The sequence below is a fragment of the Manis pentadactyla genome, chromosome 19 (genome assembly GCF_030020395.1).
Source record: "Manis pentadactyla isolate mManPen7 chromosome 19, mManPen7.hap1, whole genome shotgun sequence".
NCBI lineage: Eukaryota > Metazoa > Chordata > Mammalia > Pholidota > Manidae > Manis > Manis pentadactyla.
This window is the reverse complement of record NC_080037.1, coordinates 5,857,810-5,881,563: the sequence shown is the minus strand read 5'-3', so window position 1 is coordinate 5,881,563 and position 23,754 is coordinate 5,857,810. Positions and strand designations below refer to the sequence as shown.

The window sequence follows — 23,754 nt, the reverse complement described above, 5'->3', positions numbered from 1 at the left end:
TGACTGGTTAGCCAGAGACGGGTAAGATTCCTCAAGGGAGGAACAACCTAAGACAGGCACAGTCGCAGGGGGGCCATCAGGTGAGAAATTGGGGATCAACAGAGGTGAGGCTTAGAACCTCACCCCCCCGTTCTGAGAGAAATCTTCTGCATACGTGGATGTTTTATTGCCCTGGTCTAGCTTGGATTAACACATAGTCTACAGGCACACACCTGATCATCTACATGTGCTCTCTTACAACACTAAACTATGTTTTCTACCTTTATCTTGTATCTACCTACCACTTCAGCATTTTATTAAAAATAATAATAATAAAGAGAGAAATGTGGTATCCACATATAAATCAAGTATAAAAACCAAATCAGTATTCATATTTGAACTGACTGTTTATAGTTCATAATGTATGAGCAAAACCGAAAGTTTCTGTGATGACTGCCCTTGTACTGTTCACTATGTAACTTATTCATTATGTAAGAATTTGTTCTACATGTAAAAACTTGTTTGTTATGCCTCAGAAGATTGGAGACTGACAAAAATTAGGCTTGGGGTGGAATAATGATTGTGCATTGAGCATTGACTCCCCTATACAGAATTTTATTGTCGTTAACAACCATTTGATCAATAAATATGAGAGATGCCCTCACAAAAAAAAAAAAAAAAAAGGACAGACTTCCAATGGTAAAATAAATTAGTAACCGGGATGTAATGTATAGCATAAGGAATATAGTCAAGATATTGTAACAGCTTGGTAGGGTGATAGCTGGAACCTAGAATTATGTATATAAATGTTCTACCACTGTGTTGTACACTTGAAACTCATGTAATGTAATACTGTGCGTCAACTACCCTTCAATAAAAAATAATTATTTAAAAAAAAAAAAAAAAAAAAAAAAAACCCCAAGGCATTAAATGTATTTTTAAAAACACCTAAATTAGGTAGCGATCATAGTAGGGTAGTAGACTTCTCTGCATACTTCTTTTAAAGGCTCCTATCTGGGTGAATTAAGTATTTTTTTTTTTATGGAGTGAGGACCTTGAGAAAGGACTTCTAAAAGAGGAATGGTTTGCAAAAGTCAAAAGCTAAAAGGGTAGAAACCATTGTTAATTGAAGGTCATTGATGAGTGTGCTAATCACACAGAGATGCAAGTGCATCTGGCCTCCCACCATAAAGCAGTTACAGGAGCTTTGAGGTTGAAGTGGTATTTTGAACTCAGGATTTAACTCACAGAAAACCAAGCAAACCTCTTAATTTTATATGGTGTATCTTTTCTGTATAATGTAAACTGATTTCCAACTTTATGCAATTTACAAATGCTTTCTTTTGTAATCTTGACTTCTATAATAATTGGAGGTTCATAACTATCCAAAGTAAGCCTTTCACTGACATACTAATACTTGGGAAATGGAAAAGTGAATATGCTTATTTTTCCATAGCTTGTTGGGAGTTAGGGGTATATAGAGGTGATCGGAAAATAAGCCTTGTCTGCATTTTTTTTTTTGATGGGGACAAGAAGAATCTATTCAAAGTTCTTTGTCTATTAAGATAACTCACTATAGAGTATATAAAGTGAAAGGTGGTGATGGTTTGATAGAGTAGAATTGCAAATAGGCCCATGATTATTTTAAATTATTTTGCTGTATAATGTTTCCCTCCAGTTTAATTCACTTCTGTGGTAGAAAGTTTCTTTTCAGTGAATACTGTGCTCTTTTCAGAGTGGCAAACAGGGAAACTACACAGCAGGCTTATGAGTCCAGGAGCCCTGCCTCACTGAGTAGACGCAGTGCCCAGCTGTTAATTGCTACATAAACGAAGTTCTCAGTAGTGACTTTAGTTGTCTAAAAGAGACAGCTAGAGCCCATATTTAAGAAACCAGTTGCCAAAGAAAAGTTTTAACTTTACTGATAAAATTTCATGTGTTCTTAGAAGATATTTTTCAAATTAGGAACAGGTTTTTCAAAATAATCTGAAGCATGCTGAATTCTTAATTGAACAGGGCAAACAAAATAGTATCTTCAAATATTTTGTATTGCTTGGTTCTTCTGTTGGATATACACCTCATCTGAATTGGTCTTATATTAGTGCATTGAATACAGTTCTTTCATAATTTTCTTCTAAACACTTGAAGTAGGTGGTGGTATTTGGATCAGGGTGGTGGAGTATCAGGATCACCTGTGAGGTTTTTAAAATTACATACTCTTAACATTTTCCCCCTGATTTTGATACATACCTTTCTCATAGCAACTCCACCAGCCTAGAGCCATCTACAGATTATAAATCACTGGTTTTCAAACTGTTTTTAAAACAAAGAATCTCTTACTTCAAAGTCCAGCATGCAAAACAGATAAATATGGGTGAATTTTCTGATTGAAGTTGGAGTGGGAGCCCAGTGACATGCTTGCTGTAACCAACCCCCTGAAAAATGGGATAATGCAAATGAAAGAAACACTGGTTTCAAATGAAATAATGATTAGGGCAGTATAAAATGGGAGGCAAATGCCTTACTTATTTTGTTTTGTGAATCCCAGAAAAGTTTCATTTCATTTAGTGTTAAAGTGGTTGAGTGTGGCTAAGAAGAAATAAACTGCCAACAATAAAAGATATTTGAGGTAGATGTAGACTCATGTAATTATTCCCGGTCCTCTGGGTTGTGTGTATGATGGAATTTCTACTCCACAGTTTAATCAGGTGATAAATAGGAAGGAGGTACTTTACCTCAGTTCTAGTTGGAAAGTAGTCTGTCAAAGAACGTAAAGGAGAGGTGATTGTCTAAAGTTAAAGTTTCGTTTTGACTTAATACCTTAAAGACGATGTAAGCAAAATTGTAAATACGGCCTTTGAAAATGGGAAATCGCCAACAAGCATTTGATTACATTTCTTCCTCTACTGTCGTTTTTCTTTGGTGTATAGGTGGTGGAGAAGACGAATCCTACAGAACCAGTTGGAGTTGTTTGCCGAGTGGATGGAGTGTATCAGGTGGTGGAATATAGTGAGATTTCTCTGGCAACAGCTCAGAAACGAAGCTCAGATGGACGACTGCTGTTCAACGCGGGAAACATTGCAAACCATTTCTTCACTGTACCATTTCTGAGAGAAGTTGTCAAGTATGGGCAAGATGGGGGGCTTTAAAAATTTTTATTTATTGTTAATCAGAAACTAAGTCACTTGAGAAGTAGGAAGACACCCCAAGTCCATATTCTACAGAATTCATCTTTCCTGAACATCACCTTTATCAAATGGAAATTTATCTCCCATTGTACTTTTTAGTAAGATACGGTGCAGATTCATAGGAGCCATTCCCTGGTGCCTTAATTGGAGTCCAAAGCATTTCTGCCTTCTCTTCTCTTCCCCTCCCTCCAATGTGCTAGGTTCTGGTGAAGGAAAGAGTAAAAAGTGAAGCACCCTGTCTCCATCACAGCTGGAAACTTTGAAAAATAGATGTCTATCCTACATCTACTGAATCAGAATTTCTGGAGGTAGATGCAGGGCGACAGTATTTTTAAGAAGCTACCCACACAATTTAATTTGGGTGGTTCCCAGACTAGCATTTAGGAAGTAGTGCATTAGAGAGTAAAGAAAAAAGACCTTGAGACTGGGATGGAAGTCAGCATGGGAATTTATTAAGGAAAAAATAAGAGCCATTCTATTCTACCGGATTTTTACATAAAGGACATTGTCACTATCTGATACTTTACTTGATAGCTTTTATTTTTATATTTTACATTGAGGTATATATGATAAACATACACAAATCTTAGTGTACAGTTTGGTGAATTTTGATGTGTGTATACACTAATGTAACCATGACCCAGATCAAGAACACTTGGAAGTTTTTAGACATTCAGGATGACTGCTACTTTTAAAAGAGTTGCTCAGCTTTACTTTAGAATATCTACTCCAGTTCCAAAATATTTCCCATACCACTATGCTGTTTGTAGCTGTGTTATAAATTCATCCATAGTAACTATTAACTATTCATCCATAGTAACTGTTACTCATCTTTCCATCTCATACTTGAAGGGATCTCTCTTGGGAAAGCTGGGGCAAAGAGTAGGACATTTCACAAGAGACACGGAAGTTAAGGGAAAGACATCGGTGTGAGCTGTGTGTGTGTGTGTGTTGTGTATTTTTTAATGTAGAGATAATAATTTGATTTTTTTAAACTTTAAATGAACAGGAAAATCTATTTAGTATTTAAACATGAACTTAGCAAATGTTCTTTGTTTTGAAAATCTTAGTACTCAATGCATTTGCCCATGAGAGTGATTATCAGATTTGCTGGCTAAGTTTGGAAAGTGATTGTCTTTTTTTTCCTACTTAGTGTTTATGAACCTCAGTTGCAGCACCATGTGGCTCAGAAGAAGATTCCATATGTGGATTCCCAGGGGCAGTTAATTAAGCCAGACAAACCAAATGGAATAAAGATGGAAAAATTTGTCTTTGACATCTTCCAGTTTGCAAAGTATGTTTTGAATAGTATTAATACGATTAAATATATGTCTTGAAGTGCTGCTTTGTACTCTCTTAGGTGGGACACTTTTCAGGAAACCTTTGATAGCATACATGTCAGGTATAGCATTTTGATGTGAAGTGTACAGTCTAGGTTGATTATCATTCTCTACTGTAACCATTGGTCAAACCATGATTTGAGTTGCCTTTGAGTACATTTTTCTTTATATCAATTAGTTTATTACTTGGCTCACCTGAAAAATTGTTAAAGTCACCTATTTTGGCTGAGAGACTAAAAAGTTTGAGATAGAGAACTGGCCCATTTTATGTTTAGGATGTTTTACTGACCTATGAGTAAATGTTTCAGTGAACATGTTTTTAGATTATATGACTCTATCAGAGATTACATTTGATGTTGATATATTTGTCCTTGGATTTGATCAGTATGAAAATACAGAAGACAGATTAGCTGTATAAGATTAATCTTTCCATATATATTTCTAAATCACCCTTTTTGCTTTTTTTTCTGCAGAACAGATAATACTAGTATCTTTTTTGCATTAAGATTTCTAATCTTTCTGATTTAAGATGAAGTGTTTTATAGTTGGGGCTGGATGTAATTTCCCATTTGACACTGAAGAAGAGAATTCCAACTTTATTCCTGGGATGAGCATTATTTCAGCATTCATTTGAAATTAGATAAAAGAGCCTATTACTAAGACCAGAGGCTCAGCTATATAGAGCGGAGTCAGAAGCTCTGTGCGTGGTTTTATTCCGTAATAAAGCAGTGCGTGTATCATTCCACTCAAGGAAGTTCGTGGTGTATGAAGTATTACGGGAAGACGAATTTTCCCCGCTGAAGAATGCAGACAGTCAGAACGGGAAGGACAACCCTACCACTGCCCGGCACGCCTTGCTGTCCCTGCATCACTGCTGGGTCCTCAATGCGGGGGGCCACTTCATAGATGAAAATGGCTCTCGCCTTCCAGCAATTCCCCGGTAAGTCGATGTCTCTTCTCCTGTGTGTTAATGCGTCCTAGACTTTGCCTCTTGGACCTCTCTCTGTGTATTCCTAGGTCTTTTTAACAAAGCCAAGGATTGATATGGGCAGTTCCTATTGGGAAATAACGACATCACAGAGAGAATGTAATGGCACTTTGGTCTGTGTGTGTTAATTTTAGATAGCTTTATTTCTTCTTGAAGGGGAGTCTCTTCTCAATCTCCTGTTGTTTTGGCTACATCTCCGCCATGTCAGTGAAACGACTCCGACTGAATAGTGGTCAGGAGGTAATTCTTTGGGTGTGCCACATGGTAAAGTCCATCAGCAGCACACTGTCCCAACAGGGCACAAGGGCTTGGATGGTGCTGCCGTGTGTCTGTTCTCACCACAGGGGCCATCTGTGAGACACCCCGCCCCCCAGAAGACCCACTAGCCCCACGCCGTCTCCGGGACGTGGGCCCGCCCCATCCTTACCATGGCCCTTTCAGGGCACCGAGGGAGGTGCCAGGAAGGGAGGTGAATGCCACTGACATTCACTGATACTCAAACTAGAAATGTTTTGGGATGCTATGAGTTAAAAAATATATATATTTGTAGCTATTTAAAATCTGATATAATGTGCTTTTAAGCTAAATCTTGTATTTATCATAAAACTTTCATTGGCACCTAGAATTTTTCCCTTCTCAATCGTTCAATGGTTCTGTACTTCTGTAAAAAATGTTCTGCCATGTAATTTATATTCTTAAGAGATTAAATGGTGAGCTGCATGCACAAAAGTGCTAGACTGCCTTGATAAATGTTAGAACATCGGGTACTGAGCTTACTGGTCCGTAACTGTGTTCAGGAGAGGGAGGAGTGGCGAGCTGTCTCCCAGTCCAAGGCTACTTTCAGGTTGTGTCTTGGTACCAAGCTTGCTCTGTGGCATGTCAGATTGTCCTCATGCTTTATTTTTGGTCATTTTTTTACCCCCTCAGATCTCCTTTGCGAAGTCTATAACTTACCATAAATACATGCTTTTCAGTCAAGTATGTTTTGCAATTCCCCTTCATTGTTATTGTTGATTTGTTTCCATTCCCATTAATGTTTATTTATTCCTACATAGCAGTGCTACAAATGGGAAGTCAGAGACCATCACAGCTGATGTCAATCACAAGTAAATATACCAGCCTGCCTGTAGTGCACGGTGATGGGCTGTGCTTCCCTCCATACTAACTGGCGCTGTGGTTTAGTGCTCTGCCTTGTGGTGATCTGGGGGCTGGTGGGAGCTTTGGTTGGGGTGTACTGCTTATTTGGTGGCAGGGATCTGGATGACACTAACTCAGGACTTCAGTGCATGCTGGAAATGGGGAGCATGCTTTACTAAAGAATCTGACCATAGGTGTTTAGCCTGCAGTGACAAATTTCCAAGTAATAGCTAAGATCTAGAGTAAGTTACAGCAAGGCAGAAGAAATTTGGATTCCAGCTTACCCCTTTTACCATAAGCATAAACTAGATAAAAATAACCCGAAGATGTGTCTTACTGAACTGGATATATGTTCTCAGTACAAAGGCCAACTGCTCCTGACATACTGGATGGCTCTAAGGGTGGAGAAAACTGTTCTTTTGATTTATTCCCTTACTAACAGCTCCCCACTGTGGTCTGTGTATGTTAATTGTAGATAGTTATTAACCTGCTCCTAAGGAAAGAATCTTTTTTGACTTAGTGGCAGGTAATTTTTAGCTAGATGCAGCACATATCCTCTCTTATGTGGGTACTGACAAAGTTTGAAAAACATTATTTTTATAGCTAGAGACAACTTGATAATACTTGTTGCACTTTAAAAGTTAATATGTTTAGTTTGAATTTTGAGTTTTTAAGGTAATTTGGGAAATGTGTACAAGGCAGAGGACCTAGATGTGAGTTATCTTGGGAGAAGAGTAGCAGTGGTGTCGATTTCGTCTGTGTGTTCTTCCTGTTTGTGCCACTCATCTTTGCCCTGCAGAGACAAGTCCCTGTGCATGTCAGTTTCTGGGAGGCTGGTCTGTAGAAAAGCAAGCAGACTCACCGATCTGGCTGGTTTCTTGTAAAATTCATAGGTGGCTATTGATTCTCAGATCATGGGAACTGGAATGCAGAGTTCTTTGTCATTTTCTGGCTCATCCATCATTTTTAGTATGTGGAAACAAGGTGCTTTTATAATTCAAGGAATACATTTTTGATCCTAAATTTCCTCCCCATTGAACCACAGCTTTTTAACCTAAACAAGTGAAATAGTTTCTTAGTTATGCAACTGAGAACAGTATCCAGCTCTTTCAGCTAAGATACAAAAGGCTTTAAGCATTATTTAGTTCTTGTTTGGGTTCTTTTATTTAGTACTGTTTTCCTCATTTATCTCATTTTAGTCATTTGTAGAATAATTAAACTGAAATCACAGTTTTACCCCAAATGAGATCATGGACTTAGAAATAGTTCCTGCTGAAATTCTTAGCACTAGAGGATGTCCTCAGACAGTAGAAAAACATTACTTAAGAGTAAGAGATGAAAAGGAAGTTCTTTGTATAAAATGGAGAGGAAGCAACTTGAAAGAATGGAAAGAACTCAGAAAGAATGGAAGCAAGGATGCTGAGTTTTGACAAAATAATGTTATTTTTATTTTTTAGCTTAATGCCTACTAAATAGTGTTACCTACAGTACTGTTACTGAGCTAGTTTGCCTATTAACTGAGATTTTGCATTCAGTGATGGTAGCTTCTGTCTTTCCTCCTGTGGGGTGTCCAGCTTTGTTTATTGAAGTTGACTTTCTTAGTTTCATGGGCTATCTTTGTGGTACTAGAAGGGAAGTTATGTTCAGATCACCTAGGTGTTCCTTGGCTTCAAAAGCACCTTCTGGTCCTGGCACACCAAGTCCCTCAGGGGTACAGGTAAGCGTGGGCTATATACATTTTGTCAGTGGAGTGGGTCTTCATTTTTCCCTTTTTGTTGAATATGACTTTACGTTGCCTTAGAGGATCTGGGCCAGATCTTAAGCTCTTATGATAGAGCACACATCTCTTCAGATGTGTGTAGATTCTTTTAATTCAGTTTTTTTCCCAGTTAGTCTGTTATCTGTCCACCCTTAGTTCATTCACTCATTTAGCTGACAAGCATTTGTAGGCCTGCTCACAGACCTATAGATGCTGTTAGTATTCCAGGTGCTGAGGTTACTTACAGAAGAGAAAGAAGTCATTTCTCATGGCCTCTGGGGAGGTCAAGATGCACATACGTGAAATTAAGAAACATTACCAGGGAGTATGTGCTTATGTGTTAAATGTGTCGTATAAATAATTACCCTGGAAGGCAGTGACTTAGCAGATGTCTAATAAATTTGTTTATTTGCATAAATGAATGAGAAGCATCATTAAGTAATGCAGCTGTCAGGGAACGTTGGGGCTTGCACTGAGTCTTGGAGGATGGGTATGATTTGGGTAGTCGAAGGGCCCATGGCTGAGAATGACTTGGAATAACCCAAAGTGAGGGCAACTGGCCTGGTTGGAGTAGCAAGTAGAGGGCAAGTAAGTGGGAGGAGGATGTGGAGTGCCTTGAGTGCTAGCTGAGTGGTTCTATTAGAGAAATTCCGGGTGTGGCTGAACCCAGAAGACTGTGGTCTCACTGACTCCACCAGAGCTTCAGACTACCTACGTATTTGGCGAAATAAAGGCGAGCTATGGTTTGAGGCCACAAGAGACTAGATTTTGTGTGCCCTGTGTTTTTATTGGTAAGATTTTTGAAATGGTAAAAAAAGACCTGGAGGCCTAACGACTTTCAACATATTAAAAACCCTTCTTATTGACTTCTGTGTTAGATCATTTAGAAACCGAGGATTGCAAGTGGCTACAGATGTTAGACCATGATGCAGAGGAAGCAGATGGGCACCCTGGCCTTGCTTGCTCTTGGATGCATTCTGCCTTAGCTCTTTAAAGAGGGACGTTGGTGAAAGTAACAGAGAGGCACTTTGAAACATTGAACGAATCAGCTCAGCTAATCTGGGAAATTGGGGCTGTATAGGAAAACACATACTGGGAAATAATGTAACTGACCTTTAAAGCAGTACTGCCCAGTAGAACTTCTGTAATGAAGGAAATATTCTATTCCTGTGCTGTCCAGTTTGGCAGTTATTAGCCATTCATGGCTAGTTTTAACAGTGAAAAAGTTGGCATCTCTGCCTTCATATTATAACTGTCTCTTTTGCTGCCATAGACTTTGAGTCAAAAAGCGTCTGGTCAGCCCTGCAGCCCTGCATGTAGGCTTGCTGATCATCAAAAGGAATTTTGCTCATGACTTAAGATTGATGTGACCAGCCCCTTACCTGAAAGTCCCCTCCCCTGAGGAGATAAAGAAGTTCGTATAAAAATGATGACTGGATTGTCAAGAACTTACAGGAGCGTCATGCCCAGACCCATGTCAACACAATGCCTGGAGTCAGCTGACCACAGACGGGTTTCACAGCCCTCCTCAGACCCTAGCTGACCAGACATCTGAGATCGAGCGTCAGTTCCTGACCTCAACCCCCTTGGTCACCCATGTTGCTGAATACAAAAGAAGCTTGAAATCAACCCTGAGTTAAGATGGGACTTTAGGACACAAGTCCACCATCTTCCTGGTCTGCTGGCTTTCCGAATAGAGTCTCTTTCCTTGGCCAAACACCTTCTTGACTTACTGGCGTGTTGTGTGGTGAATGGCACAAGCTTGGACTTGGTAACATATTGAGCCCTTGAAATGTGGTTATCCTGACCAAGGAACCAAGTTATAGAATTTTAGTTAAATAAAATTTTAATTAATGTCAGTTGAACCACATATGGCCAGTGGCCACTGAATTGGACAGTGTGGTTTTAGTGTGTTAACATTCACACCTGACATGTAAGGTTGTGGCAAGGATTAAAATGAAATATGAAGGGTTCAAAGTACCTGGCAGGGGGCCTTGAACATAGTATATACTCAATAAATAGTCTCTTCTTTATCAGACTAAAACCTGGAAATGATAAAAAATGACATGTGCATTAGAGGATCTAAGTGTATTAATACTGGTGAAGTACTCTGAAGAACTATGGACAGTTACTGGCAAATAATGTCTTTTGGACTGTGACAATTTCATGTTAACATGGGAGTTTAGTGATCATCAGGGTAGGATCCATTCTTTTTGCTTAACTAGGAGAATTTGGTTATCTGCAAGGTTCTCAGAGGAAAGTTATGGTCTATGCTTTCACTGTGGCAAGTGACAGTGGAAGCAAAGTCTTGAACACATCTGTTTTTTTCCCTAGCTTGAAGGATGCCAACGATGTACCAATCCAGTGTGAAATCTCTCCTCTTATCTCCTATGCTGGGGAAGTAAGTTTGCATTGCTTTTTCCCCTGTTCTTTTAAAAGTAGGGCTCTGGTACTGCTCTGTGTTTAAGAAGGATTAGAGAAGATACAGAGTTTCCTGATGGCCCTGCCCAGAGGAGCTAATCCTGGGAACGAGCCAAGAAACTGCATTTGTTCTGAGTTCCTCTCTGAGAATTCCTTTGATGGCTTTGCGTCTGTCCCGTAAGTGGGTCAGTCGTCATGAACAGAAGTTTTAATGTTCAGTCCATTTCATCTGTACGTTGAAATGCGATGTGCTTTTTAAATAATTGGCCTTGTTTTTTTTTTCAGATAAATCATTTGGCTCTTTTTAATGCAGTTCCTCTCAGTGGATCTATTTTGTTCATATACTTAGTACTCTCACATTTAATATTAAAGGATTTAGCGGTTCCTTCTATTCTACTATGTAATATTTTTTCTGGAGATCCTTGTCAGGTCCTGTCAGAGACAGTCACCTTGCTATGGTTATAGGAAGAATAACTATCATTTTATTAGCTTTAGAAATTATGTACCTTTTTTTGTCATTTGTTTTATGCTTCCATAAGTGGGTCATTAGCCCAGTTTAAAAAGTATATTAAATCAATTTTTGACTTTTAAATCTCAGCCTAACTTGTGTCATTCATGCTTTAAGTCCAGAATTACATGATAGTGAGCACCAATTTTCTGTGTTTTCGTTTCAATGCTTCTTTTAGGGAATAGAAAGTTACGTGGCAGATAAAGAGTTCCATGCACCTTTAATCATTGATGAGAATGGAGTCCATGAGCTGGTGAAGAACGGCTTATGAACCAGATGCCAAGTTCTACCACAGTAAGAATAGCTTTCATTTTTGATAGACCGACTGTGAACCTACAGGACCTCTCCAGGAATACTCAAATTTTGTCCACAGGGTTTCATTTTGCTTGTTGAACTGTTACTACCACAGATTCCCCAAGATCCAGATGACTGAACTTTCAGAAATCATTTTTGTGATTCTCAATTCATCAAACTTCTTATTTATATTTTTTAATTGTATAATTTTTTTTTTCCAAGCCAAGGAAAACGTTGGCCATCCAGGAAATTTCCTGCAGCTTAAATAGTCAGAGTGTCCAATATTACTTTCTTGGAGCTGAAAGCATTTGTTTTCGAAGTTGTATATAGTAATAATATGTCATTATACATGTTGAAAGATTTCTATGCTACTAAAAGTTTGTTTTATTTTATCAAAAATTAAATTTTTTTAAGAAAATCAGATAGTAAAATAAACTTTTCTTGTCTGTGGAGTGTCATTTGTACCTTGAGGAATTTATTCTGTTGGGAAAATAAGAAACTTGGGAGAAACTTTGAGGTGATGTAACAAACGGAATGGAGACTCCTGGGAGAGTCAGAGTCATCATTTTTCATGACTGTCTTAACTCTGGACTCTACCCTCCTGTCACTTGTTAATAGTGGCTTTCAACCAGGGATGGTTTTGCCCCCTCCAAGGGGCATTTGGCAATGTCTGGGGACATTTTTGGTTGTCACAACTGAGGGGGTGGGATGGTGGTACTAGAAGCTAATAAACAGAGATGAGAGGTGTTACTAGACACCCTGCAGTGTGCAGGGCAGCCTCCTGCCACAGGGAACTGTCCGGCCCCAGTGTTATGCTGTCAGCGTGGAGGAGCCTTGTGTCGTTGGTTCATTCTCTTTTGCCCAAATCATTTCGTGGCGCTTAGGCATTCCCAAGAATACGGTTCCTGCAGTTCTCTAGGCAAGTTCGTCACCACCATTCTACTTTTTTTTGTTCTTCAACTGGAAGATTAAAAAAAGATACAAACTTGGGTCTTTATGGTCCATGTATCATTGGTCATTAGGGTTCTCTAGTCTTAAATGCAGTTTGCATGAAGATATTGAGCTTCATAAATGCATTTTATATAGCCTGTAAGTATTGACCAAAAGCATAAAATTTAACACCTGGATAAATGAAAAATTCTAAAAGTTACATGTAGAGAAGAGATCAGTAAATTTTATTTTCCACTGAAAAGTTGTCACAGGATGGAATGTCACGGGTGGGTCTTTCCTCTCTTGAAGTACAAATTTTAAGGGTCACTTTTTAAAAAAGAATCTATGATAATTATATTTATCTAAATTCACTGGTTTTGTGCTAAGGCCTACTAAATAGTATGTCTAGCATATTTTCTGTTTTATTTCAATAACAGCCCAATTTTGCTATTGTTATCCACTCCACTTCTCAAAAAGATTTGTGAGGCTTGAGTTCTCCATCAGAACAAGTTCCAAACGGATTTTGGGGACAGAACCGCCAAGTTTTTAGCACCTGAATGGTATGCTTCATTCCCTTTTTTCTGTCCCTTTGCTGGTTATTTCCTATCTCCCTATCTTTAAGATCATACTAATAATGCCAGGGAAGGGGAGGCCTGGCAGCATGGGATTACGGTAGGGGTTTTCCTGGAGAGGGGCAATGGCTGGGGAGCCTTGGGTACCTGAAGGCAAAGAGCCTGGAGCCTCTGAGCCATGAAACTATAAGGTGGTAGCACTATGTGCCTTCATGAGCCCTTGTCAAATAATTGTTCTAATTCAGGAAATACAGAATTGAGTAAAGTGTTTATAAAAAAAATATGAATTAGAATTACTTGGCAACAGCATGGTAGAATTTAAGTGAGAGTTGTAATCACTGAGTTTGGTCAAAATCGCTCTTGATATGTTTTAATAATATTGAACATAAGCCCCATAGGGTACGTTGTTTGAATATTTGAATTTTCTCCTTCAATTTCCCTCTTCTTGAATTTGATCCAGTTTTGATATCTAAAAAGGATTTATTGGTGACATCTACAGGAAGATGACCAAAGAGATTCCATGTTCAATTTTCAATCCTTCTGTTCCTGGAAGTTCGGGCTGTTACGGGAATCGGTGATTCCATCTCTGGCCCTGGCTTGCTGTCTTCCCGTGTCTCCTCTTGATTCTTCATGGCACAGCCAGATCTGTTATCTAGGTAAAAAGAGGCATGGAAATAACATGCACGATCCAGAAGAGTGACTAAAACACAAATCACTCAGTTGGCTCAGAAGTCTGTTCTCTGCTGGCTGAGACTGATGATTTTGTAATTCGTGGCTCTCTTTAGAGCCTCAATTTAGGAAAAGCACGTTGGGAAGTGATATACGAATGAGTCTGCCAATAAGGGCTGTGTGTCTTTCAGGGTCCAGCACTATTAGGGTATGGAAAGCATAACAGTCACTTTACAAAGCCTGTGGTCTGGTTACAGAGATTAAACTGGCCACTTAACACCATAGAAAGATAATTTAGTACTAAAATGTATTCACACTAACCAGTTAGGTACAGCTGTGAGAGAACTTGTAGGTAAAATGGGCTGTGGTGAAGCTGGGGGGATGTGAATGTGCCTTCAGATAGTGGAGGATTGACAGTACACCACTATGTAAGGTGACATGGTCTTCATGGACTGCTACCTCTAACCTTGGGCATTAGTTGGAACTTTTTCACTTCTGAAATATAATATTTTAATTCAGAGGGATGTATGAAGCAAGCGTATGCTATGAATTCAAGACAATGCACTTTGATGTAATGCCTTTCTGCAAGAATCTTGACGTGAGTCCTCTGATGTGATGTATGAATTCAGTATTATGTGGTGCCCGTTAAAGGCCACAGGCCTAGAAGACTTGCCAAAAGCCCAGTGAATCAAAACAAAAAGACAGTATTTTCAAAGTTCTGAACAAAGAAGGACAATATAAGAATGAAAAAATCTATCATTAGAGCTTCATGATTCATCATTTCCACATTAGTTCTCTCTTTTCTATCTCAGTGATTCTACTTAGAAAATGTTAATGCTCAAATTTTCTTCTAGTGGGCAAGGACTTTTTAACAGAATGCTGTGTCGAGTTCATAATGTATATACTTTATATACTAAAATATGTAACAGGTAATATAAGATTAAAAGGAGACTTGATGAGTTGCTTTTAAATTTTAATATTTCTCCTATTTTATATACCTCTAAAAGGTCTGAAATTGGACAGAGAGGAGATTAAATCTCATGAGCATACAAAGCACATATTAAGTAACGGGAACTAGAGCCAATTTATGGTGCGTAGCCATGTGCCAAGCATTGCAGTAAGCACTTTATGTACATTGTCTCATTTAATCCTTATTACTTTCGTACGAGGTGAGAATTTTTACTGTTCAGTCCATAAAGAAACTGAGGCTTAGGGATCAAGCAAATTGTTAAAATTATATACCTAGTAAGAAGCAAAGCTGGAAATTAAACTCAGTCTGAATCCAGAGACCCATTCTTTTTGTTTATATTTTTATCTAAAAACTTCCAACATACACAATAGTAGGGAGCAGGATAATGACCTTCTGTTACTTAGTTTCTAACAACACTGGCTAATCCTGTTTCATTTAATTCCCATTCCCCATCCCCCCACTGCATTACTTTAAAATTAATTCTACATGTTGGATTTATATTTCAGTATATATCTAAGAGATTTCTATTTTACATGTATATAAAATGACACACCTTAAAAACTTTAATAATTCTTTAATATGATCTTCTCTAGACTGAATGTTTATGGCCCTCCCAAATTCATATGTTGGAAGCTAACCCTCAAAGGATGATATTAGGAGGTGGGGCCTTTGGGAGGTGGGTTGGTCATATAGTAAAGCCCACCATAAATAGGATTAGTGCCCTTATAAGAGAGACCCCAGAGAATCCCCTCGCCTCTTCTACTATGTGAGGACACAGCCAGAAGACAGCACCAATGAACCAGGAACTGTAAACTCACCAGACACCAAATCTGCTGGTTTCCTGATCTTGCACTTCTCAGCTTCTGAACCATGAGAGAGAAATTTCTCTTGTTTGTAAGTCATCTAGTCTATGGTATTTTTGTTGTAGCAGCTGAACATCTAATAATACCCAACTAGTGTTCAAATTTTCTCAACTGTCGCATATATATCTCATCATATTGATTTATTTGAATTAGGTCCTAAAGTCCATTTATTGCCTTTGACTTTTATGTCTCAACTGTTTTCTAACCTATGCATGGCCCCTCTCTCTTGATATTTATTTGTTGGAAAAAACTGGTTGTTTAACAGTTTTATTTTGTAGATTTTAGATTTTATTTCCATGGTATCCTTTAACATTTTCCTCTCTCATGTTTCCTGAAAACTGTGGTTGTATCTGAGGCTTGCTCACATTCTGGAGCTTTTTTTTTCTGATTAAAATAACTTCATAAATGGTTCTGTGTATGAATTCCTATTGAATCTCATTAGAAGGCACATAATTGTTTTTCTCTTTGTAACATAAATCAGTGTTTTTTCAGTTTTTTTAATTGAAGTATCGTTGATATACATTCTTATATTGGTTTCAAGTATACAACAGTGGTTCAAAAGTTACTGATATTATTAGATCCTCATCCTCACTAGTGCAGTTACTATCTGTCAACATAGGAAGGTATTAGAGAATCATTGTCTATATTCTTCATGATGTACTACTATCCCCATGACCAACTTATGTTATGATTGAGAATTTTTGTGCTCTTTTATCCCTCTCACCCTCTGCACCCATCTACCACAACCCCTCCCCCATTATAACCACCAGTCACTTCTCAGTGTCTATGAGTCTACTGCAATTTTGTGTATTTTGTTTTGTTTTTATATTCCACAAATAAGTGAAACCATACAGTGTTAGTCTTTCTCCACCTGGCTTATTTCACTTAGCATAATACCCTCTAGGTCCATCCATGTTGTCACAAATTGCAGGATTTCTTTCTTTTTTATGCCTGACTAATACTCCATTTTGTATTTGTGTTTAATCTTATCCATTCAGCTACTGATAGACACTTAGGTTTCTTCCATAACTTGGCTATTGTAAATAATATGGCGATAAACAGAGAGGTGCCTGTATCTTCTTGAATTGGGTTTTGTTTCCTTCAGGTAAATTCCTAGAAGTGGAATTACTAGGTTGTATGGTATTTCTACTTTTAGTTTTTTTAGGAAGCCCCATACTGCTTTCCACAGTGGCTGTACCAATTTACATTCTCACCAACAGTATAAGATCGATCTCTTCTCACCCTCACCAGCACTTGTTATTTCTTGTCTTTTGGATGGTGGCCATTCTGACTGGTGTTAGGTGATACCTCATTATTGTTTTGATTTGCATTTCCCTGATGATTAGTGATGTGGACCGTCTTTTCATGTGCCTGATGGCAATTTGTATTTCTTCTTTGGAAAAATGTCTGTTCAGGTTCTTGGCCCATTTTTTAATTAGGTTGTTTTTATCAGTGTTTTTAATTTAAGTATTGTCAGCCTGATCCAACCATTATAAAGTTCCTATCAACCCTTCTTCCAGTGTCTTAGCAGCTCTTGATGTTTGTTTCCTAGATTCATTATTCATTAGGGCCTGAAAAGTAGAGATTATCCTATTATTTCTTTTGTATTTATTAGTAATACTTTATAAAGAAAAACCTGTATCAATTGTTTGATTATCTAGTACAACAAGATCAGCAACAAGTGTCTGATTTTTCATGCATCAGTTTCCAGAATGAGTTACACCCAAGCACTCTTCAGAGCTGATCAAAGAAGTGTTGCCCTCTCCTGAATATCGTCATGAACTCCTGGATTTTTAAACATATATCTGATGTGCTTCTATTCATTATAGTCCTTCCTAGTTTTGGCCAGTGAGCCCCTTCGAATCAGCTCCTGTGGGCTTCTGATATAACTCTAGTATTACTTTGTAGCTTCTTTGCTTTCTGGCATGTCAAGATGTCCAGCCTATCCTAGACCAATTAAACATTTCCAGCCCTATCCTAGACAGATTAAAAGTTTTTTTGAAATACCAGGTTAAGATGTTTATAAAGTATATTTAATAACTCAGTTATTGTGATACGTTTACTTTTCTTTAGAATGAAAATTTTAGGGTTGGAAATCTAAATTTATTAATGGAATCAATTAAACCTACACTCTTAGACCGAAGGGCTGAGACCACATTCTAGAAAGATCCAGTCCTCTCTGGGATGAGAATGTAAATAATGACCGTAGTTAGGGGATGTGCAAGAGTTCTTGGAACCATGGCACCCACGCTCCTCTCTGTGTGCTCCCAGACTGCGTGATTCACCCAGTGCAAGGTACATCTGGATAATTCCTGCAAACCTCACTGAGGTCACCTTCAAGTGAAATTGCAAGCCTTTCAAAAGAGAGAGGTACCCAGTGGTGCCCAGCACTGGGAAAGGAGTCCAGCTTGCCAAAGGAAGCAATTTCTCCAGATAGCCTTGGTCTTTTTGAATAGGAAATGGTATTTAGGTACTGCAACTCTTCCCCGGGTTTTAGCCTGCCAGTCTGCCTTACAGCATTTGGACTTGCCAGTCTCCACAATTGCAAGAGCTAATTCCTTAAAATACATCTCTTTGTTTATGCACACATCCTATTGGTGCTGTTTCCCTGGAGCTGATTTACTGGATCTTCCACTTCTACTGAAGATATAATAGGCACTGGATTTGCCTTCCCACCTGAAAGAACTAAAAAGCTAGATAAAATAAATGAAACAATGACACGAAGACAATGAATATCAGGCTGTGAAGGTCAGTGGTCCTGGGGAGACAGGACAAATGAAGTAAGCCCTGTGGTTGTCCAGCTTGCTGCCTGGAGAGAATTGTCAGGCTATCCTGCTCAGGAAAAGTCTGGTAATCTCCGAGTTGAGGAGATGGAGCTGAGAGTTTGGGGAAGCCAAGGGGCCCACAGTTCTTAGGGCAGAGTCCTGGACAGGAGAGCTGCAGAAAGGAAACTGGAGGTCTGCGAAGGTGCCTTGAGTATTCAGTTGAGTGTGACCAGCACTCACTGCGTATTAAGAAACTGCTTGAGGCCAGAAAGAATCATCTGAAAGGGTAGAGAACAGTGCCTGGAGTGGAAAGCCTCGTAATTCCCGGGGTCTCGCGTAGAGTGCCAAGAAGGGTCTTGCCTAGACTGAATGCAGTTCTTGTCCAGCCTAACAAAGCTTAAAAGCAAGACCTGCAAGGGTCTAACTGTTTCCACGTAATGCAACAGTGTCTGCATTATTTTGTTTTTATTGCTGCAAACAATACGTGTTCATTTCCTTAGTTTCTGAGGATTAGGAATCCAGGGAGTGGTTTAGCTGGATGGTTCTGGCTCAGGTTCTGTCACAAGGTTGCTGTCAACCTGTCAGACAAGGGGCAGTGGTCTGAAGGCTCGACTAGGGCTAGATAATCTGATGCTGGGTTCACTCATGTGGCTGTTGGCAAGAGAACTCAGTTCCTTTGGCATGTGGGCCTCTCCATAATAAAAACTAGCTCAAAATGAATCATAGACCTAAATGTAAAACCTAAAACTATGAAACTTCTAGAGAAAAACAGGAGAAAATCTTTGTGATCTGTTTATAGGCCAAAATTACGTAGCTATAACACCAAAAGCATAATCCATAAAAGAAAAAAATGGTAAAAAAATTACTAAAAATAGAACTGATGTTCTTTGACAGACCTTGTTAAAGAGAATGAAAAGGAAAGGCATAGATTGTTAGAGAATATTTGCAAATACATATCTGATAAAGGGCTTGTATCCAAAATACAGAAAGAACCCTCAAAACTCAATAATAATACAACCTAATTTTAAAAATAAAAGATTTGAACAGGAAAGAAGATATATTGATGGCAAATAAGCACATGAAAAGATGCTGAGCATCATTAGTTATTAGGGAAATGGAAATTAAAACTGTAATGATGAGGTACCATGACACGTCTATTAGAATGAAAAGGACTGACCATACTAAAAATAGGCCAAGAATGTGTAAGTCTTACACGTTGCTGGTGCCAATTTAAAATGGTACTGCCATGTTGGAAAATAGTTCGGCAGTTTCTTTAAAAAATTAAGCATATTGCCTAGCAATAATATTGGGAGAAAGAAGTCAGACACAAAAAGAGTACACACTATACTATTCCACTTATGTGATGATCAAGAATTAGCAAAACTCATCTGTGGCGGTAAAGGTCAGAATAGTAATACCTATAGAAAGGGTATCTACTGAGGTAGAGTCCATGGGAGCCTGCTGGGAAGTGCCGGAAATAATTCTGTATTTTCACCAGTGGTGGTTACGGAAGGGTGCACAGCTGTAAAAATTCATCAGGCTGAACACTGAAGATCTGTTCATTTCACTTTTTGAAGTTATACCTCATGAAGAAAAAACAGATGTCTTCCCTATGCATTGTGTAGTTATAAAACACTTTTAAAAGTCATTGGTCAAAGAGAAAGTTTCAATAATTTACCTAAGTGTCCATAATTCAGTAGATGGCAGAGTAGGGATTAAAGTCCAAGTTTATTTGATTACTGTACTGTTTGCTTCCTGCCATGTCTTCTCCTAATACCAGCAACATTCTGAAAAATGCCATATGCACCAACGATAGCTTTTGAAAGAGAAATGAAACAGTTGTGCGTTGCAATTTTCAAGCCATCCAGGTTGAAGAAGAATAGAAAAAACTAGTAATTAAGGGAGAGCAATTGTTTCCAGCAAACTTCAGAATTAGTAATTCAAGTGAAAGGCAACATGGTAAGAGATTGGTTCAGCCTGCGGTCTCAAAGGAGGACAGTCATTAGCACAAGAGAAAGACCAGATGATGATGCAGGCCCGACGGCTGCTTCCTTGGCCACGCTGACATTAGTGTGAAATGAGGGGAACCACGACAAGGTTATGCTACACCAGCCCCAGGCCCACTACTCTTCTGGGCCTGTGCTCCATTTCCTCCTGGTTTATAGGAAAGTGTGTGGGAGCAAGTGTGAGTCTATAGTTGAGGGAATAGCAAGGAGCAGTTCTGGGAATGACCAACGTATGTGAGTAGAATTGAGCTGTAAGCGTAGCTGTTTCAGTGGAAATGCTTTTCTCATACTCCCCCCCACCCTGCCCCTTATTACATCTTCAGTGCATGTCTGTCCACTGCTCATAAAGGACATACTGAGGGGCAGGGCATGTGGCGGGCTGAATTTGGCACTGGTCAGTCTCAGCAGAGAAAAGGGCCTGAGGATGGTAAATTCTATTCAGTCCCATTGACTGAGCTGCTGGGAAATGGGATGAGAATCTTGATACCTTGCTTCTGGGGAGTGAGAAGAAAAAACCACAGTCTACAATTTGTGCCTGGGTTGTAGGTGGAAGTTGCAAAGTACCCACGCAGAGAACAGAGCTGTAAGACTAACTAGTTGGCTCACTGGCCTGTTCTCAGTCAGGTCAGTACCCCAAAGGCGATCAAATTGAAGACCCAGAGCCCTCTTTTGCCTATAACACCTATTGGGAAAGAGCTGTTTTTGCCTCACTCCTCTGTCCTCGTGTCCGTATTTCACTGGCTTCCCAACAGCGACACTCCAGGGGACTTGTTTCTGTAGCTGTCTGGAGTTCTCTGGAATGTGACAGCGGCCCTGCCTGTCCTGCCTTAATCTTCCCTGCTGCGAGGAGGGCCCGAATAAGGAACACCGGGGGGTAATGATGAGGTCATATCTGAAGCCCTGAGCAGAAGGTGTTTGCTTAAGCAGATTTTTATGGCTTGATTTTTCCCTTGTTTTCTGAGTACGTTTGAGGCTAGTTCCTGTGAGTCAGCCTGCCTCCCTGGGGGCCCTGTCCTGGCTGGCCCTGGTTGGTGGAGGCCTCTGTAGCCTTCCTGATGGGGCTATTTCTGTGCAGTAGAGGGCAGCAGTTTCAAAGGCTCAGGCCTTAGGAGAAAACGAAACCACAGGTCCTAGAATGTTGGGATATGTAGGTTTACGCCGCAGTGCCAGCATGAATGCTCCACGAGCCCACTTCTCACTCCAGATCATTTCAGGAGGGGTCCTGACACAACTTGGCCCACACAGACACGTCCTGTGGTCACCACTCTCATCTGTGGGAGGCTGGAGAGATTACTTAGTCCATGTACTTCATTTTACAGACGAGGCAATAGAGGGCCAAACAGGACAATGGACCCCCTCCAAGTAGTATGGCTCGCTAGTGACAAAGTTCAGAGTAGATTCTAGGTCTGAGATGGAGTAAAATTTAAGGGCCATCAGTTTATTGAGAATAATTAAAGGTCTAGGTGTGGGTAAAATGGTAGAGACTATGGAGTAAAGAAGAGCAGGGCCCAGGACTGAGCCCAGAACGAATACTAGTGGTACAGATGATTGAAATTAGTAAAACTTTCCTTTTTAAATATGTTTTCTCCAGATTTCACTTTAACGAAAGACCTTTTTGAAAAAGGGTCTGATAAATTCATTAACACTAAAACATAGCTTGACAGTTAGGTTACCTCTCCTGATATGTTTGGAAAATTAGAAGATAGCAAAAGAAATGAAAAAAAAAATACCAATCTTCTGCCCCATCCTCCCCCTTTAGTCCTGCTCTCTAGAAGTAAGCACTTTAAATTCCTGTAGCTTTTTCTTCTGGTATTTACTTCCATATCTATCTTTCTATCATCTATCTATCTATCTATCATCTATCTATCATCTATCTATCTATCTATATCATCTATCTGTCTATCTATCATCTATCATTTCTCTCTATATATTCTATGATTTAATTTTAGATGTTATCTTTTAACTTTATTTTATGGTACATGAGGGCTTAGCTTTCTGATACCTTCTCTTACTTATCATCTGTCCTTCATCCTCCTAATATCCTCTCAGTATGATTATCATACAATATTTGGTCAAGTCAATATTGGCCTTTACAGTATTATGATTATATAAATATAGTTGCTCCAAGTAGTATGCTGTGATTATGCTTTCTTTTATATTCAATATTTTGCTTAACCTTGAGTTAATAATTTCCTCATTTTTTCCATTTGCTAGTTTTTATTTACCTTTTGCTATTTTATCCAAATGCTCCAAAAGATGTGTCAAATGCAAAGCAATGGTATTTTCAAAATGCTCAAACACATCAGACATGCCTGCCACTTCTCTCTATTCCCCCCAGCTTGAACTGGTGGTTCTCTAAGTCGGCTTCATGGCTTTTGTCCCAGTTTTTCCTTTTGTACCTTTTCTGTGTTGGATCCTCTGCATGTCTTGTTCATTGGTTTACTTCCTGGCAATGAGGGAGAACATATTCCAGTACCTTCCCAAGAAAGAGTGCATAACAGGTAGGCTTTTTGAGTCCTTGCATACTTTAAAGTAATTTTATTTACGACCGTATTTGATAGATAGTTTGGCTAGGAACAGTGTTCTGGGTTGAAAAGGATTTTCCTTCACATTTGGAAGTCTTTGATTCATTGTCTTCTGGCTTCCAGTATTGCTGTTGAGAAATCTGATGCATATTGATTCTCAGTATGAATGTCTGTGTGTAGTGTGTTCTCTGTATAAGCTTTGAGGATCTTTTATCTCTATTGTTCTGAATTCATGATAAAATTCCTTAAGAAGGTGTTTTTTTGTTAATTTTTCTCTTTAAGTTTGCTGGCTTCTTGAGGCTTCTTGAGGATGTTTTCAAACTTGAGATTAATGTCTTTCAATTTTTTTGATATAAAATCTTTGATATTATTTCTTTGATAATTTCCTCCCTGTCATTCTCCTTGCTCTTCCTTTTTCTGAAACTCCAGGGAGATTTTGGACCTGCAGAATTTATCCTCTAATTTCTTAGATTTTCTGATTTTTAAATTTTTCTTCATATCCTATTTTCCTGGGGGATTTCCTTGTATTTAGGCTCTAACTCCTTTTTTCCTGAATTTTTTTGATCTTGTCTGTAATATTTATTTAATCTCTAGGAACTTTTTCTTAATCAATAATGCTTCTTTAAAAAATATGTATGTTTTTGTTTTTTTTGTGTGGTGTCATCTCTCAGCTTACTTCGATAATAAAGTTTACATTGAAGGCCTTGTATGTTGTTGGTATTACCTCTTTTTTATGCATTATGTCTGTTTTCTCTAAATTCCTTTTTTTCTTTTTTTTTTTAGTCTATTTCAAGTTGGAAGCTTTCATCTAACATTTATATATAATATTAAACATTTGTT

The 23,754-nt window shown here is 38.8% G+C and overlaps 1 protein-coding gene across 6 annotated transcripts in view; it reads left to right on the top strand.

Moving 5' to 3' along the window:
• The window catches only part of UHMK1 (U2AF homology motif kinase 1), an 88,398-nt gene extending 76,332 nt beyond the window's left edge, over positions 1 to 12,066 (top strand). For 2 of the 6 annotated variants that reach the window (XM_036922846.2, XM_036922849.2), the window contains 6 exons: positions 2,910 to 3,103; positions 4,321 to 4,461; positions 5,259 to 5,447; positions 6,551 to 6,601; positions 10,726 to 10,792; positions 11,499 to 12,066. In XM_036922846.2, the coding sequence (XP_036778741.2) occupies positions 2,910 to 3,103; positions 4,321 to 4,461; positions 5,259 to 5,447; positions 6,551 to 6,601; positions 10,726 to 10,792; positions 11,499 to 11,591 (735 nt within the window). In that variant the 3' untranslated portion in view covers positions 11,592 to 12,066. Of the gene's footprint in view, positions 1 to 2,909; positions 3,104 to 4,320; positions 4,462 to 5,258; positions 5,448 to 6,550; positions 6,602 to 9,664; positions 10,068 to 10,725; positions 10,793 to 11,498 lie in introns of those variants that run through there. The other 4 variants (XR_005032191.2, XR_005032190.2, XM_036922847.2 and 1 more) reach the window with 4 other exon arrangements.
• Positions 12,067 to 23,754: the final 11,688 nt, after the last annotated feature.